At 41.7% G+C, this 18,538-nt stretch overlaps 2 protein-coding genes across 7 annotated transcripts in view; one reads left to right on the top strand and one right to left on the bottom strand.

Annotated features, from left to right (window-relative positions):
• Positions 1-314, bottom strand: part of LOC108707415 (E3 ubiquitin-protein ligase TTC3) — a 102,840-nt gene extending 102,526 nt beyond the window's left edge. Inside the window, exons 1-2 of the mRNA XM_041581166.1 lie at positions 257-314; positions 154-184 (exon numbers count right to left, since the gene is read on the bottom strand). Of these exons, the coding sequence (XP_041437100.1) occupies positions 154-184; positions 257-314 (89 nt within the window). The remainder of the gene's footprint in view (positions 1-153; positions 185-256) is intronic.
• A 48-nt stretch (positions 315-362) lies between these two features.
• On the top strand, positions 363-17,847 carry pigp.L (phosphatidylinositol glycan anchor biosynthesis class P L homeolog). 6 transcript variants are annotated; one of them, XM_018245900.2, is made up of 5 exons: positions 363-521; positions 13,422-13,511; positions 15,086-15,158; positions 15,525-15,643; positions 17,563-17,847. In XM_018245900.2, the coding sequence occupies exons 2-5, from the start codon at positions 13,430-13,432 to the stop codon at positions 17,673-17,675; spliced, it is 387 nt and encodes a 128-aa protein (XP_018101389.1). In that variant the 5' UTR covers positions 363-521; positions 13,422-13,429; the 3' UTR covers positions 17,676-17,847. The 6 variants fall into 6 exon arrangements, with proteins under 6 accessions (XP_018101389.1, XP_018101390.1, XP_018101387.1 ...); XM_018245901.2 differs by lacking the exon at positions 363-521 and adding an exon at positions 525-542; XM_018245898.2 differs by lacking the exon at positions 363-521 and adding an exon at positions 581-699.
• The last annotated feature ends 691 nt before the right edge of the window (positions 17,848-18,538 follow it).

Genomic DNA, 18,538 nt, shown 5'->3' on the forward strand with positions numbered 1-18,538 from the left:
TACACTCCCCAATACAGAGAACATAAAAACAACAACTCAGTGACCCCACGCGGATAAGAGATCATGTTATTCACCCATTCCTGCGGAGTCCCATTTACAGATAAGCCCCACCCCATTCCTGCCTTTATTTACATATTGGCACCCTCGTTTCACCTTGTGGCTCGCAGAACCGAACCCTCCGCTCCTCACGGGCTCACGCGGTCCAGGCACCAGAACCTTAAAAATAAAATACAAAACTAAACAGCACGCCCCTCGCCTCCAGCGTTATTCGATTGCGTCCCACGTAAGCACGCCGCGCCATGCCCCGCCTCCATCGCTTGCCTATTGGACTGAATGCGCTCGGAAATAAGTGACGTGTTACAACAGGAATGTAGTCTCTACCGCCAACCTATAGCGGCTTGATTTAAAACCGGAACGAGTCCTGAAACGCAATGTTTGCGTATCACGGAATGGCGCTGTTTTTTTCACCTCTCACTGGGAGGGACATAAAATCGAGGCGGAAGTCGATCCCCGCTGACTAGGTAAGTGTTTGGGGAGTGCTGGTGAGATTCAAGTACAGGGTCCTGAGTTTGAACTCGTTGTCCAGGGACTTCTTGTGAATTTTAAAGCTGACAAGTCGTATTTTTATAATATTCTGACCAGAAATGTGTTTTCATTTCCACCCACTCTTCCCCACTAACCCTAATAGTATTTGCAAAGGTGATAATTATTTGCTTGAGAAAAGAGAATATCATTGTTGGTAACGTTCCCTTATATTTCATTAAATCATTTAAAGGGGCTCCTCACCTTTGCGTTAACTTTTAGTATGATGTAAAGAGGGATATTCTGAGACAATTTGCAATCGGTTTTCATTTTTTATTATTTGTGTTTTTTGAGTTATTTAGCTTTTTATTCAGCAGCTCTCCAGTTTGCAGTTTCAGCCATCTGGTTGCTAGGGTCTAAATTCCCCTAGCAACCATGCATTGATTTGAATAAGAGACTGGAATATGAGAGGCGAGGAATGGGACCTGTTATCCCAAATGCCTGGGGCTTTCTGTATAACTGATCTTTCCATAATTTGGATCTTCATACCTTAAGGAGACTTATAGGACATATGTTTTAACATTTAGAAAATGCAAAAGGGCCCGCGTAGCTTGAACAGGGTTTGACTATGCCCATTTTTGTGTCCTAATTACCATGTTCATTTTACAAAATTTGGCAGGTTATGAAAGTTTGAACATATTTCTGTGTTTTTTTTTTGTTTTTTTTTAGTTATTACAGTTTTGCTAATGAAGGTGAATTGCCCTTAAGGGTAAGGCCACACTTAGCGATAGCGCGGCGATTTGACTCGCGGCGACTTTTAATCCGCAATCGCTGGTGAAACTTTGGCGCTGGCGTCTATGGGGAATCGCGCAAAATCGCCAGCGTAAAAACACACGCGGCGATCTTTTTTCTATTGTCGCTTGAAATCGCCTAGCGAGGCGATTTCGAGCGACAATAGAAAAAAGATCGCCGCGTGTGTTTTTACGCAGCGATTCCCCATAGACGCCAGCGCCAAAGTTTCGCCAGCGATTGCCGTTTAAAAGTCGCGGCGAAAAGTCGCCGCGAGTCAAATCGCCGCGCTATCGCTTAGTGTGGCCTTACCCTTAGGGTAAGAGAGGCAACTGTCAGGTATCTCCTCGCTCAGGTGATGTTATCTGCAGCTTCTGTAAATAGAGGAGGTGAGTCTTATCAGGCTAAAAGAGTGGAGCTGTGATTAAAAGTCGGATAATATTCACCCTCTACAGCAAGTGTCACTGTGAAATATGGAGGAAAATGAGATGGAATCAGATGTGCTGCCCTCTGTCCTGACCCCTCTCTCTGGAGAAGTCTCAAGCTCATATAAGAGACCCCCCGTTTTTCTAATCAGGTGGTAGAGTCCTACAGTTTATATATCTTCAGAGAAATCAGTGATACTTCGTTAATAAACAGCAATTAATATATATATATACCCTATACATAATCAAACACATATGTGCATTAAATGGGTTGTTCACCTTTAAATCAACTTGTGATATTCTGAGATAATTTGCAATTGGGTTTCATTTTTGTGGTTTTTGAGTTGTTTAGCTTTTTATCCAGCAGCTCGCTAGTTTGCAGTTTCCGCCATCTGGTTGCTAGGGTCCAAATTGCCCTAGCAACCATGCATTGATTTGAATAAGAGACCGGAATATGAATACGAGAGGCCTGAATAGAAAGATGAGTAATACAAAATAGCAATAACAATAAATGTGTAGCCTTACAGAGCATTTGAAACCTAAAAATAGTCAAAGATGGCAAATAATTAAAAAAAACAATAGAAAATAAACAACGAAGACGAAATGAAAAGTTGCTTAGGATTGGCAGCTCTGTAACTTACTAAAAGTTATCTTAAAGATGAACCGCCCCTTCCTTTAACCCTTTAACTGCCAAGAACGTAGCTCCTACGTTCTTTGAAAAAAGGCTTTAAGTGCCAAGAACGTAGGAGCTACGTTCTTTACTAAAACAGCTCTCTCTCTGCACACACTGCAAAATCAGCGTGCAGAGAGGAGCAGCTAGCAGCAGAACCCCCTAGGCAACGAGCTTACCTGAAAAAGATCGGCGATCCTCCACTCCAGAGTCGCAGAGAGACGCAGCAACAGCAGCAACCGATTCAGCAGCTTCCATGTCCCAAGCATCAGCACAGCACATGTTCCTGCTCCGCCCACGCACTTCCTGGTGCTGTGACTCAGCGTGTTTCAACTGAAAAGCACTGAAAAGGACTCCTCTTCATCTAGATTTGGTAAGTGCCCCTTATTTTACTTATTTACAGGTATTTACAGGTATTTACAGACATTTACAGGCATTTACATATACACAGTACACATACTAGTAAAAGTAGTTTTTTTTTTTTTTTTGATTTTCTGATTTTTTTGATTTTTCAAACTTTTGCACATATATTACATACTCAAATACATATATGCAAATATTTATACACTTTTTAGAGCTGTACATCCATGCATACACAAACACACACTTATAGGGGTTTTTTTTTTGTTTTTTTAGTTCATTTTCTAAGTTTCCCTTATGTTATTTCCCTAAAAACTTTAGATTTCACAGCATGACTACTGGATCAAGCATTCTGACCTCTAACCACGCTGTCGGATCAGTTATTTTGTTATTTCGTTGATTTTCCTAATTGTATTTGCTTTTTTGTGATTTTTATTGCAGTTTTATGCTTGCATTGTTTTTCCTTATGTAATGTTTTAGCCTCATTTACACTTTGATAATTTGGGATAGAAACATATTTTTAGCAACTCTGTGTTCGTCAGAATGTGTACTTTCCAAAAATATATGGTTTTGGGGGGTCTTTGTACTGTTAGGGGGTCTTACGGCACATTATATTCAGTCAGAGTGCTATGTTCACAGGAGGCGAATTGACGGCTGAGAAATTCTTATGCACTGTTTTTATTTGGGGTCCGCACGTGCCCACCTGCTTTGGTTTATCTATGCATATTGGGCATCAAACTGTTCAGTAGACCCTTAGTGTCAATATTTATGGTGTTTTCTAATTGTATGTAAGAAATTGGGTGAGATAAATGCGACCAACTGCAATATTTTTAGGCGATTTTCAGAAATGTCATAAAAACCGCTGCCTTTAGCATAGTATTGCAGTATGTAAGTTTGGAGTAGAAAGACAATTATAGCAAATTTTTATTTAGCAGAATGTGTACTTTCCAAAAATATATGGTTTTGGGGGGTCTTCGTACTGTTAGGGGGTCTTACGGCACATTACATGGAGTCAGAGTGCTATCTTCACAGAAGGCGAATTGACAGCCGAGAAAATTCTTAAGCACTATTTTCATTTGGGGTCCGCACGTGCCCACCTGCTTTGGTATATCTATGCATATTGGGCATCAAACTGTTCAGTAGACCCTTGGTGTCAATATTTATGGTGTTTTCTAATTGTATGTAAGAAATTGGGTGAGATAAATGCGACCAACTGCAATATTTTTAGGCGATTTTCAGAAATGTCATAAAAACCGCTGCCTTTAGCATAGTATTGCAGTATGTAAGTTTGGAGTAGAAAGACAATTATAGCAAATTTTTATTTAGCAGAATGTGTACTTTCCAAAAATATATGGTTTTGGGGGGTCTTCGTACTGTTAGGGGGTCTTACGGCACATTACATGGAGTCAGAGTGCTATCTTCACAGAAGGCGAATTGACAGCCGAGAAAATTCTTAAGCACTATTTTCATTTGGGGTCCGCACGTGCCCACCTGCTTTGGTATATCTATGCATATTGGGCATCAAACTGTTCAGTAGACCCTTGGTGTCAATATTTAGGGTGTTTTCTAATTGTATCTAAGAAATTGGGTGAGGTAAATGCGACCAACTGCAATATTTTTTGGTGATTTTCAGAAATATCATATAAACCACTGCCTTTAGCGTTGCTTTGCAGTATGTACATTTGGAGCAGAAAGATAGTTTTAGCAAATTTTTATTCGGCACAAGGTGTACTTTCCAAAAATATATGGTTTTGGGGGGTCTTTGTACTGTTAGGGGGTCTTACGGCACATTATATGGAGTCAGAGTGCTATCTTCACAGAAGGCGAATTGACAGCGAGGAAATTCTTAAGCACGATTTTCATTTGGGGTCCGCACGTGCCCACCTGCTTTGGTATATTTATGCATATTGGGCATCAAACTGTTCAGTAGACCCTTAGCGTCAATATTTATGGTGTTTTCTAATTGTATATAAGAAATTGGGTGAGATAAATGCGACCAACTGCAATATTTCTAGGAGATTTTCAGAAATATCATAAAAACCACTGCCTTTAGCGTTGCTTTGCAGTATGTACGTTTGGAGTAGAAAGACAGTTTTAGCAAATTTTTATTCGGCAGAAGGTGTACTTTCCAAAAATATATGGTTTTCTGGGGTGAACCTAGTTTTTTGTACCTTTGCCTGTTGCAAAATGCTGTATATGTGCTGGTTATGCAGTATCTGGAATTACAGAACTCGTATGGGGTGTCTTCTTTCTGGGGCCCCTATACGCCACATACTTAGGGGTACCTATGCATATTGGGTATCAAACTGTTCAGCGTACCCCAGACTTTCATGTTTAGGGAGTTTTATATTGCTATATATTGATATGTAGGAGATACAATGCTTTAGAGTTGGAGTATTGAGGAGATTTTTGTATATGTCATAAAAATTGCGAAATGTAGGAAAGCTTTGCGGCTTGGTACTTTGGAGTAGAAAATCGTGCCTACCCATTTTAGATTTGTCAGAATGTGTACTTTCCAAAAACATATGGTTTTCTGGGGTGAACATAAATTTTTGTACTTTTGCCCCTTGAAAAATGCTGTAAATGTGCTGATTTTGCAGTATTTGGAATTACAGAACTGTCTTCGTTCTATGGCCCCTATATGCCATATACTTATGTGTACCTATGCATATTGGGCATCAAATTGTTCAGCAGACCCTTGGCTTTCATATTTAGGGTGCTTTTTCTTGGTATATAATGATATGTGGGAGATACGATGCTTCAGGGTTGCAATATTGAGGTGATTTTCTGTAATGTCATAAAAATTGCCAAATGTAGGAAAGCTTTACGGCTTGGTACTTTGGAGTAGAAAGATGTGCATACCCATATTAGATTCGTCGGAATGTGTACTTTCCAAAAACATATGGTTTTCTGGGGTGAACATACATTTTTGTACTTTTGCCCCTTGAAAAATGCTGTAAATGTGCTTATTTTGCAGTATCTGGAATTCCAGAACTGATAACTCGTATGGGGTGTCTTCGTTCTGGGGCCCCTATACTCCACATACTTAGGTGCACCTATGCATATTGGGCATCAAACTGTTCAGCGGACCCTGGGCTTTCATGTTTAGGGAGTTTTATCTTGGTATATAATGATATGTGGGAGATACGATGCTTCAGAGTTGCAATATTGATGTGATTTTCGGCAATGTCATAAAAATTTCGAAATGTAGGAAAGCTTTGTGGATTGGTACTTTGGAGTAGAAAGACGTGCATACCCATATTAGATTCGTCAGAATGTGTACTTTCCAAAAACATATGGTTTTCTGGGGTGAACATACATTTTTGTACTTTTGCCCCTTGAAAAATGCTGTAAATGTGGTGATTTTGCAGTATTTGGAATTCCAGAACTGATAACTCGTATGGGGTGTCTTCGTTCTGGGGCCCCTATACGCCACATTCTTAGGTGCACCTATGCATATTGGGCATCAAACTGTTCAGCGGACCCTGGGCTTTCATATTTAGGGTGTTTTATCTTGGTATGTAATGATATGTGGGAGATACGATGCTTCAGAGTTGCAATATTGAGGTGATTTTCTGTAATGTCGTAAAAATTGCCAAATGTAGGAAAGCTTTGCGGCTTGGTACTTTGGAGTAGAAAGACGTGCATACCCATATTAGATTCGTCAGAATGTGTACTTTCCAAAAACATATGGTTTTCTGGGGTGAACATACATTTTTGTACTTTTGCCCCTTGAAAAATGCTGTAAATGTGCTTATTTTGCAGTATCTGGAATTCCAGAACTGATAACTCGTATGGGGTGTCTTCGTTCTGGGGCCCCTATACTCCACATACTTAGGTGCACCTATGCATATTGGGCATCAAACTGTTCAGCGGACCCTGGGCTTTCATGTTTAGGGAGTTTTATCTTGGTATGTAATGATATGTGGGAGATACGATGCTTCAGAGTTGCAATATTGAGGTGATTTTCGGTAATGTCATAAAAATTGCCAAATGTAGGAAAGCTTTGCGGCTTGGTACTTTGGAGTAGAAAGACGTGCATACCCATATTAGATTCGTCAGAATGTGTACTTTCCAAAAACATATGGTTTTCTGGGGTGAACATACATTTTTGTACTTTTGCCCCTTGAAAAATGCTGTAAATGTGCTTATTTTGCAGTATCTGGAATTCCAGAACTGATAACTCGTATGGGGTGTCTTCGTTCTGGGGCCCTTATACTCCACATACTTAGGTGCACCTATGCATATTGGGCATCAAACTGTTCAGCGGACCCTGGGCTTTCATGTTTAGGGAGTTTTATCTTGGTATGTAATGATATGTGGGAGATACGATGCTTCAGAGTTGCAATATTGAGGTGATTTTCGGTAATGTCATAAAAATTGCCAAATGTAGGAAAGCTTTGCGGCTTGGTACTTTGGAGTAGAAAGACGTGCATACCCATATTAGATTCGTCAGAATGTGTACTTTCCAAAAACATATGGTTTTCTGGGGTGAACATACATTTTTGTACTTTTGCCCCTTGAAAAATGCTGTAAATGTGCTTATTTTGCAGTATCTGGAATTCCAGAACTGATAACTCGTATGGGGTGTCTTCGTTCTGGGGCCCTTATACTCCACATACTTAGGTGCACCTATGCATATTGGGCATCAAACTGTTCAGCGGACCCTGGGCTTTCATGTTTAGGGAGTTTTATCTTGGTATGTAATGATATGTGGGAGATACGATGCTTCAGAGTTGCAATATTGAGGTGATTTCTGTAATGTCATAAAAATTGCCAAATGTAGGAAAGCTTTGCGGCTTGGTACTTTGGAGTAGAAAGACGTGCATACCCATATTAGATTCGTCAGAATGTGTACTTTCCAAAAACATATGGTTTTCTGGGGTGAACATACATTTTTGTACTTTTGCCCCTTGAAAAATGCTGTAAATGTGCTTATTTTGCAGTATCTGGAATTCCAGAACTGATAACTCGTATGGGGTGTCTTCGTTCTGGGGCCCCTATACTCCACATACTTAGGTGCACCTATGCATATTGGGCATCAAACTGTTCAGCGGACCCTGGGCTTTCATATTTAGGGTGTTTTATCTTGGTATGTAATGATATGTGGGAGATACGATGCTTCAGAGTTGCAATATTGAGGTGATTTTCTGTAATGTCGTAAAAATTGCCAAATGTAGGAAAGCTTTGCGGCTTGGTACTTTGGAGTAGAAAGACGTGCATACCCATATTAGATTCGTCAGAATGTGTACTTTCCAAAAACATATGGTTTTCTGGGGTGAACATACATTTTTGTACTTTTGCCCCTTGAAAAATGATGTAAATGTGCGGATTTTGCAGTATCTGGAATTCCAGAACTGATAACTCATATGGGGTGTCTTCGTTCTGGGGCCCCTATACTCCACATATTTAGGTGCACCTATGCATATTGGGCATCAAACTGTTCAGCGGACCCTGGGCTTTCATATTTGGGGTGTTGTATCTTGGTATATAATGATATGTGGGAGATACAATGCTGTAGACTGGACACTTTGAGGTAATTTTTCAAAAATGTAACACATTTTTATAAAAACTGCTAACTTTAGGAAAGAATTGCAACTTGGTAGTTTGGAGTACAAATATATATTTACCCATTTTGAACTCGTTGGAATCTGTTCTTTCCAATGAGGGGTAGTTTTTTAGGGTAAACCTACTGTAAGTGGAATGTTTGGCCTTGAAATCAGATGTATGCTGTTTTGTGGAGCGGTGCTTTGGAAATTTGGTAGTTTACTGCTTCAGAGTTTTCAACTATCGAAGTGAGAAATCTCCATAAAATTATATATATTTGGTATTGGTTTGTTCGGGAGACACAGAACTTTCCAAATCTGCCATGTTCTCATGCATAAAATAAATTATGCTTCTGATATATGCGTTTGTATCATGTGAAACTGTTTTTTTTTGGTTTTTTTATACACTTAGAAGCCCATATCTTTTTACAGGACTGGAATGACAACTAAATTCTAGCATATTTTGAAAGCTTAGGTTGTCCTGAAAAAAACAATATCTTGTTTTCATGGGTAAACTAAAAGACCCCCCCAGGAAAGTCCCCTAAAGTGAAAGAGCAAAAAATGTTCAAAAACGGTCTGGCAATAGAAGTTCCAACTTGGCCAAATTGGCTGGCAGCGAAAGGGTTAATAACTAGCTGGGGCTTCACTGTCTGCTGATGCAACTTACACAGAAGTGGAGCTTCAGTCCGTACACTCGATTTAATTCAATGAAATTACTGATATCCGTAGAACATGCACATGCCGGAACCCTACAAAACTGCATATTATATGATTATGAAGAGTTCCAACTCTTGAATAAGCTGATTTATTTACCGAGTTATTAGACACAGTCAACTTTGCATTTACTAATTAAACCATTGCATTGTACTTACTACTAGCCACACCATTGCATTGCACTTACTAGCCACACCATTGCATTGCACTTACTAGCCACACCATTGCATTGCACTTACTAGCCACACCATTGCATTGCACTTACTAGCCACACCATTGCATTGCACTTACTAGCCACGCCATTGCATTGCACTTACTAGCCGTGCCATTGCATTGCACTTACTAGCCGCGCCATTGCATTGCACTTACTAGCCGCGCCATTGCATTGCACTTACTAGCCGCGCCATTGCATTGCACTTACTAGCCGCGCCAATGCATTGCACTTACTAGCCGCGCCAGTGCATTGCACTTACTAGCCGCGCCAGTGCATTGCACTTACTAGCCACGCCAGTGCATTGCACTTACTAGCCACGCCAGTGCATTGCACTAACTACTAGCCACACCAGTGCATTGCACTAACTACTAGCCACACCAGTGCATTGCACTAACTACTAGTCACACCAGTGCATTGCACTAACTACTAGCCACACCAGTGCATTGCACTAACTACTAGCCACACCATTGCATTGCACTTACTAGCCACACCATTGCCATTGTTGTTTTTGTAATAAGAAATTAACATTACTTGAGAATTTATCGGTCAGATCAGTGTTGGGTTTTCACAAGGCTCAAAACCGAACAGAAACTTGAGACCCAAACAGGCCTAAGAAAAAAAGAACAGATGGCAACCCCAGCTATCTTCCATAACCCTGTATTCCCTCACTCGCTGCAAAGCCATCCAACCCCTTCTTTAAGGGGAACTATCGTGAAAATGAAAATTTAATATAAGCTTCATCATAGAGTCCTGCAGCGGGTCGGGTACCCATGGGTTACCAGCAAAAACCTGCGGTTTGCAGGTAGAAGTTTCGGGTTCGGGTATAGACGCGGTTTGGCAGTTCCCAGGTTTGTGGGTCGCTGGTCTTCTCAATATCGAGTTTTACTTCTTTTTTTTGTCTGATCATGCCTACGTCTAATGATGTCACTTCCGGTTTACAATGACAGAACTTCCTGTTTCTTGATGGTCAGTGGGTAGCGGATCGGGTTGCAGATAAGGTACTTGCGGTTCCGAACGGGTAAGAATGTGGGGTGCGGGTCGGGTTTAGCAAATTGGTTCTGCACAGGCCTCTACTTCATCATACTGACTCTTCATCAAACTCTCTAAATACAATCAATTAAATATTCTGCGTCATTTCTGAAATAATCAAGTTTATATTTACTATTCCTCCCTCAGCGTCTGTTTCTCTTCATTCTCCATGCAGCAGTTGAATAATCCAATATATTTTATAGGGGGGGGCTTCCTTTCCTAGTAGATGTATTAGAGCTCACTCAAATAACTAATTCCAGTACATGTAGAGAGACATAATGTCTGGTGATTTTAATAGAGTGAGCTCTAATACATCTTCAAGGCAAAATGAGCCCCCTATAAGATATATTGGATCATTCATCTGACACCCAACTGCTGCATGAAGACAGAATGAAGAGAAACAGATGCTGAGAGACGAATAGTGAAGATGAACTTGATTATTTCAGAAAACAATGCAGAATATTTAATTGATTGTATTTAGAAAGTTTGTTGTTTCAATATGGTGAAGCTTATATAAAATTTTTGTAATAGTTCCCCTTTAAAGCTATCTAATGTATCAGCCTGTACCACTGATTCAGGGAGACAATTCCATATCTTCACAGCTCTCACTGTAACAAACCCCTTCCCAATATTTAGGCGAATGGCTGACCTCGTGTCAGCTGGTAAATAAAGCATTCGAGAGATTATTATTATATGATCCCCAGCACATTTCTGGTGTATTGTGTCTGTCAGTAGTTGGACTGAAGGGTGAGCAGTTCAGGGTGAGGTGAGTAGAGGAGAGCAGCCCTGTTTGGTATGTCACCTACATGAGGTGCTGAGTTGCAAATCTTCAACATACTAAACAGCAACAAACACTTCAGTTGCCCATCGCCCCAGGCACCCCCCTTGTCAAATCTTATCCAGATCAGGTTTCAGTACAGGAGAGCTGTGTGCTCAGTAAAGGTTGGCTGCAGTTCAGGTGCTTTAGCATAAATTGTACATTATGAAGGCTGGTCAGGTGAGTCGGCAGTTATACATGCGTCTGGCAGTTTGGGGCAGGTTTATAGATTCTGGGTGCAGTTTAATTCATATAAGTGACCTGCCCAAAGGGGAGACCTGTATTGTGTGTGTGTCTGGCCCCCTGTGGGAATGATACCAGTTACACTGCCATGTGATGGGGGGCACAAACTGGTCGTTCCCTGCAGGGTTGCCACCGGGCCAGTATTTTACCGGCCTAGCCGGTAAAACGCCTGCCGGGGTCCGGATTACAAATTTACTGGCAATGTAGTTGCCGGTAAATATGTAAAACTCCGTAAAAAAAAAAAAAAAAAGCCATTGGCCCGCCCCCAATTCGCGCAACAACTACTGTTTTTTTCCAGCCTTCTGGCCATCGTGCGATGTTGCTCCATCCCCTTGTATCACAATATGTGGCTCCACCCCCATTGCATCACGGTACGCCCCTTTTGTTGGCGCGCCCCCCCACCGGCCGGTAAAATTTTTCAGAAAAGTTGGCAACCCTACCTGCAGGCATTGGCCACTCTTGACCAAGTTCCAGCCTGTTATATTGCCCTGAAATTTTCCCCTTCCCGTGAGGAGTTGTGATTTAAATTGGACAAGGTGGTAAATCTGATAAGAGATGGACCATCCATAGCCATTAGGTCAGCTATATGGCTAGCTTGTGGGCCCAAGGGCTAGACTATCCAATTTTGGCTCACTACTTGGGTAGCCTGATGGTATGTGAATTAGTAATGTGTGGGTCGGGATTTCCCCGGCCATAACCCACGCCCGCCCACATCCGACTTCCGCGTTGCTTTTATAGACCTGCACCGACCCGCCGATGATGTCACAAAAGGGGCGGGGCAAGCAGGTGCAGCGTCTATAAAAGACAAAGCCGGCATTCGACGGGCAACTGCCACCTGCGAGAGAGTGCAAGGTGAGCCTGACCAGTGGCTAAAACCGCTTGTATCGGGCCGGCCCGCACATTACTAATGTGACAATGTAGAATCCACCTGATTAAAGTGGTGGGTCACCTTTAAGTTAAAGGGAAGGTTAACTTTTAGTATGTTATAGAATGACCAGTTCTTAGCAACTTTTCAATTTGTCATTATTTATTTTTTATAATTCTATTTTTAATTCTATTGTCTTCCATTACACAAAAATAGTTTTTGGGTGGAACCCCCCCCCCTTTAGTGTTAGTGAATGACCCTAACTGCCATCTGGCCAGCCAATGACCTTACAGTGACCACTGTCCTGCTCCTGGGGCCTCGGCCGAGTTACTGATTAACCACAATGAACTTTCTCTGACTCGCAGCTATCAGCAGTCGCACCTCACATGGAATCTCATTGTTGATACAGTTACATTGCACCACAACAAATTATATTCAAGTGTTTTCATTTCATTAGTGACATTTCATTTTACCAGTGGATCTTATCCTTTCTGTTGTGGAGGAATGCCAGAGGGCATAGAGTTAGTTGTATCCGTCAACCCATTATCCATAAAGCTCCGAGTTATGGATTGACCGTCTCCCATAGACTCCATTTTAGCCAAATAATCCAGTTTTTTTAAAATTTTGTTTTTCCTCTGTAATAATAAAACAGTAGCTTGTACTCAATCCAAACTAAGATATAATTAATTAATCCTTATTGGAAGCAAAACCAGCCTATTGGGTTTATTTAATGTTTATATGATTTTCTAGTAGACTTAAAGTATGATGATCCAAATTACAGAAAGATCTGTCATCAGGAAAACCCCAGGTCTCGAGCATTCTGGAAACACAGGTCCCAGGGCCGCTCCGGCCATGAGGCAAGGTGAGAATCTTGCCTCAGGCGGCACAGAGTGGCCAGTTACCAGGGGCGGCAAAAAGCCGCCTCTGGTAACTTTAAGAGCCTAATTTCCGTTTTTTAAAAAGGAAATTCGGCTCTTCTAGCGCAGCGAGCGCAATAGCGCTCACTGCACTAGCGATGCGGCCCCTCCTCCACCCGCTCCGACGCTGGTAGTTAGAAGAGCGGAGCAGGAGGAGGGGTGGCATTGGGGCTGCTGCCTCAGGCGGCAGCAGCCCCTGAAACGTGCCTGACAGGTCCCATACCTGATATTGCCACTTGCCATGCTGTTATTAGGTGAAGGCAGGTGAGTTCTCATTTACAATTGTTCATCACTTTCTTTTTTTCCCCAGATGCCATAATGGTGGAGAATTCCCCATCTCCTCTTCCTGAACGGGCAATTTATGGCTTTGTTCTGTATTTGGGCTCCCAGTTTGGCTTCAGTGAGTATTCGCATTTGCAGTATCGGCATGCAGTGGGGCGCATGAGTCTGTGCTAGTGAGACGCGCAGGCCGAACAAGCTCCACTCATCTTATTGTGCACCCAAATTGTCTGTAGAGAAGTCATTGTCAAAAAAAAAAAAGGAGTTATTTTCTGCGGAGCTTTGTGTTTCCACAAAGAAATATGTCTGTATAGTCCTGTCATTCCCTATTTGTGCTCTCTAAAAAACCTTCTGCTCCCCTATTTAGTTTTGGACTGAGCCTCCTAGGGCCACCAGAGAACCTGACATGTTCTACTAGTGATCTACAGGCTGGTCCTACACCCGCAGGACCTGTGAGTTGATCAGTTCGGCCCAATTTACACACACCATTGTTTGGTCGTGGGTGGGGAGAGCTGAAGGAAGAGCTGAACCCGAACCTACACTCGGATTTGGGCCGACTTCCGCACACCATTGTCGTGTTCGGGTGGAGCTTTTCCTTCCACTTTTCCCACCTGTGACCTTCCTCTGCCGGCTTCTACCTCCAGCACATGTCTTTTATAGACTCGCACGTGTTTGGCCCCGCCCCCTTCAAGTCTGAGGTGGGGTTGGGAAGCAGTGGGTTAGGGTTGGGTGGAGGAGCAATGGGTTAGGGTTGGGTGCAGGAGCAGTGGGTTAGGGTCGGGTGCAGGAGCAGTGGGTTAGGGTTGGGTGCAGGTGGAGGAGCAGTGGATTAGGGTCAGGTGCGGGTGGAGGAGCAGCAGGTTAGGGTCTGGTGCGGGTGGAGGAGCAGCGGGTTAGGGTCAGGTGCGGGTGGAGGAGCAGCGGGTTAGGGTCAGGTGCGGGTGGAGGAGCAGCGGGTTAGGATCGGGTGTGGGTGGAGGAGCAGTGGCTTAGGGTTGGGGTGGGTGGAGGAGGAGCAGGTTAGGGTCAGGTGCGGGTGGAGAAGCAGTGGGTTAGGGTCGGGTGCAGGAGCAGTGGGTTAGGGTTGGGTGGAGGAGCAGTGGGTTAGGGTTGGGTGCGGGTGGAGGAGCAGCAGGTTAGGGTCTGGTGCGGGTGGAGGAGCAGCGGGTTAGGGTCAGGTGCGGGTGGAGGAGCAGCGGGTTAGGGTCAGGTGTGGGTGGAGGAGCAGCAGGTTAGGATCGGGTGTGGGTGGAGGAGCAGCGGCTTAGAGTTGGGATGGGTGGAGGAGGAGCAGGTTAGGGTCAGGTGCGGGTGGAGGAGCAGTGTGGGTTGAGTTTTTTTCTACTATCTTCTACCTCCTAGAGAAGGTTCCTTCTTACTTTTGGCCTCATAGTCTCAATTTAGCTTGATAAAGGGCCATTGTTTGGCTTGAAACGTTGTATCTGTCCAGATTATGAAGCCAAAAAGTAACAAATAAAGGCTTTTTAATTGAATGGTTGGATGGTGCTGTCTGCTACATTTTGTTCTCATAGTATCATCACCTAATATCTACCCCTCAGTTGTGCCACAAACACTGGTCTTGACCAAGTTCCTCTCAGGCAAGCGAGGATCCTTAGTGTGCACCCCCACTGCACTTATTTCATTGCTCTTTCTACTATTCCATGTCTAACCACTGAGCTTGTTTTGTACTTTCAGTTCTATATCTGACGTGGGCCTACATCCCAGAGTCTTGGTTACACTCGTTGGGACTGACATACTGGCCCCAAAAGTAAGTGCTCATAATAGAATAATTCCTATACACAGGACAGTACTGTATATACGGTTTATATGATATATACTGTATATGCAGGTTTATTTGAGTCTTTATAGTCCAGAGGGAGATCATTCACTAACACTGGCCATATATTAACCCCCGGTGCACCCATACAATCGACCATTTGCCTTGATCAAAGGCAAATAGAAGAATGAAAGCAAATTTGTGATTGGTTACATAAACGAGTAGAAGTAGATTTGCCCAGTGACTGTAAACAAGTCACAGTATGTTGTGATACATTATGCCCTGGTATAAGGGAAATAAATAGAGTAAACAAGGCTGATATTATTCTATTAATTTTTTTGTAAATTGTGTTTCTAGGTATTGGGCAGTGGCATTGCCCGTCTACCTCCTCGTTGTGTTGGGCATCGCCTATATCTTTCTGTTTGGTATAAACATGATGAGCACTGCTCCTCTAGACTCCATACACACGGTAACAGGTAAGTGGAACTCCATCTAGTATCCGTATACAGGGATATAGTGTATACATGTCATTTTTCACCAATAAAACAAAAAATCACTAATAAAAAAGTATATAAAATATAAAAAAATACTATAAAATATATATTTTTATATACAGGTATGGGACCTGTCATCCAGAATCCTCGGGACCTGGGGTCTTCTGGATAACAGATTTGCATGATTTCAATCTTCATACCTTAGGTTTATTAGAAAATCATGTCAACATTAAGGGGCAGATTTATTAAGGGTGGGATTGAAAATTCAAATTTTCTAACTTTTGTTATGGTTAAAACTGTCAAATTCGACTAGGGAGTTATCCAAACTCGATTTGAGTTTTTTAAAGAATTCGATTTTCGAGATTAATCATACTCTGGCCCTTTAAGAATTCAAATTACACTATTTGCCGCCTTAAACCTGCCGAATTACTGTTGCTGTTTAATCAGTGGGAGACGTCCAGGGGTCAATCTGGAGATGTTTCAAGCCTTCCTGACATCTGAGAAAAAACTCGACTCAAATTCTATTTGAGTTTTTGGGTCGTTTAAATTAGTTCGAGTTATAATAATTAGATTTTATTAATAAATTTCGGCAAGTCGAATTTTGAATTCATTCGAATTTAAGGGAGTTTAAAAAAAATTCACATAAATTTGACCCTTGATAAATTTGCCTCCCCATAAAGCCAATAGGCTGGTTTTGCTTCCAATAAGGATTAATTATATCTTAGTTGGGATCAAGTACAAGCTGCTGTTTTATTATTACAGAGAAAAGGGAAATTATTTTTTAAAATTGTAATTACTCGCCTACAATAGAGTCTATGGGAGACGGCATTTCTGTAATTCTGAACTTTCTGGATAACAGGTTTCCGGATAACGGTTCCCATACCTGTAAAACATAAACATTTATTATTACTCTCGTATAATCTTGGATGTGCAGCTCAACGACTTGTGCCCTCTTTAGTAGTGATGGGCGAATTTGTCCCATTTCACTTTGCCGAAAAATTTGTGGATTTCCCGCAAAAGTCACGGAACGGCGGAAAATTAGCAAAACGTAAATTTTGATCCCAGCGTCAATTCATGGGCGTCAAAATCGACGCTGGCAACAATTCCGACACCTGCGACAATTTGACACGTTTTAAAGTCAATGGGCGTGCATTTATTTGTCACCGGTGTTGAATTGACGCTGGCGTCGGAATTGTAAATTTTTGCTGCAAATTCACTAATTTATTCACCGGCGCTGAAACATGGAAATTCGTCGCAAAATTCGCGCCTGCTAAATAAATTCGCCCATCACTACTCTTTGGTGCAGGTCATCAGATCTAGCATTTAGTTAAAGGGGAACTATCGCAAAAATGAAAATGTAATATAAGCTTCCTCATACTGAAATAAGAAGTTTTCTAAATACAATCAATTAAATATTCTGCACTGTTTCTGAAATAATCAAGTTTATGTTCACTATTCCTCTCTCAGCATCTGTTTCTCTTCATTCTCTCTTCATTCAGGAGTTGGGTGTCTGATGAATGATCCAATATATCTTATAGGGGGGCTCCTTTTGATGCTCCTAGAAGATGTATCAGAAGTCACTCTATTAAAATCACCGGACATCATGTCTCTCTATATGCAGGATTTGTGCAAAAGGCCATTATTTTGTTTGTACTGGAATCAGTTATTTGAGTGAACACTAATTCATCTTCTAGGCAAAAGGAGCCCCCCTATGAGATATATTGGATCTAACCGTCAATGAATATCTGACACCCAACTGCTGCATGAAGACAGTATAGACTTTAAGTCTATTGAAGTTATTTGCAACGTCTAGAATTAAAAATTTCCTTTGCTCCACTGAGCCAATAGATGATCAGCAGTAATGGCACCTGTTCTCTCAACTTATTTCCTATGTTTTACAGATTCTTATGCCAAGAATCAGCAAGAGAAGGAGAACCAAGAAGATGCCATCCCAGCTCTAAAGGACATTTCCATCAGCGAGGTCAATAAGATGTTCTTCCTCACTGAGCGATGATGCAGGAAGAGCTCCTCGACCCACAGAACCCTGTACTCTATGATCATCCGTGTAGCTGGTTTTATTCAAAATCCATTACAGTTTGTTAAAAGGGTTTGTTCACGTTCCAACACTTTTTTTCAGTTTAGTTGGTTTCAGATAATTCACCAGAAATAAAGACTTTTCCCAATTACTTTCTATGTGTGACTGGTTTTCTAATATTGACGTGTAAATTGTCATTTTTCACCTTCTGAAGCAGCTCTGGGAGGGGGGGTCGCCGACCCTGTAAACTGTTCTAAATTAATACATTTAGTTGATACATTTCTTATCTTTGTCCCTGCTCAGCAGAATCTCTGAGTTTCATTACAGGCAGCTGTTAGAATTGATACAATAGTTGCTAATACTCCACAGATGCTGCTGAGGAATGGATCAACTAATTGTTGTAAAATTGTAACAGTTCAGAGTCTGCACCTGAATTACTGAGCTGCCAGACTCAAACACCAGAGACACGAACATTCAACTTTACACTTAGATTTTGGAAAAAAAGGTAAAAAAATAAATAATGGAAAGCAATTGAAAAAAGTCTATTTCTGGGGAACAATCTGAAAACAACTGAACTGAAAGTGTTTGTAAAGTTAATAACCCCTTTAAAGCAGCTCTGGGAGTGGGAGTCACCCTGTAAAGTGTAAACTGTTCTAAATTGATATATTTAGTTGATACATTTCTTATCTTTGTCCCTGCTGAGCAGAATCTCTGGGTTTCATTAAAGGAGAACTCCACAAAAACATAACTTAAGCTTTTTTAAAAGTAAACTTTGCGATATACATCAATTAAAAAATATGCAGACTTTTTATGATTTTTAATGGTTTGGAACAGTTCCCTAA

The sequence above is a fragment of the Xenopus laevis genome, chromosome 2L (genome assembly GCF_017654675.1).
Source record: "Xenopus laevis strain J_2021 chromosome 2L, Xenopus_laevis_v10.1, whole genome shotgun sequence".
Lineage (NCBI taxonomy): Eukaryota > Metazoa > Chordata > Amphibia > Anura > Pipidae > Xenopus > Xenopus laevis.

Coding starts and splice junctions, on each gene's coding strand:
- pigp.L (XM_018245898.2), top strand. CDS start 645: ATGTGTTTTCATTTCCACCCACTCTTCCCCACTAACCCTAATAGTATT. Junction 13,512..15,085: donor GGGCTCCCAGTTTGGCTTCA/GTGAGTATTCGC, acceptor TTGTACTTTCAG/TTCTATATCTGACGTGGGCC. Junction 15,159..15,524: donor CTGACATACTGGCCCCAAAA/GTAAGTGCTCAT, acceptor TTGTGTTTCTAG/GTATTGGGCAGTGGCATTGC.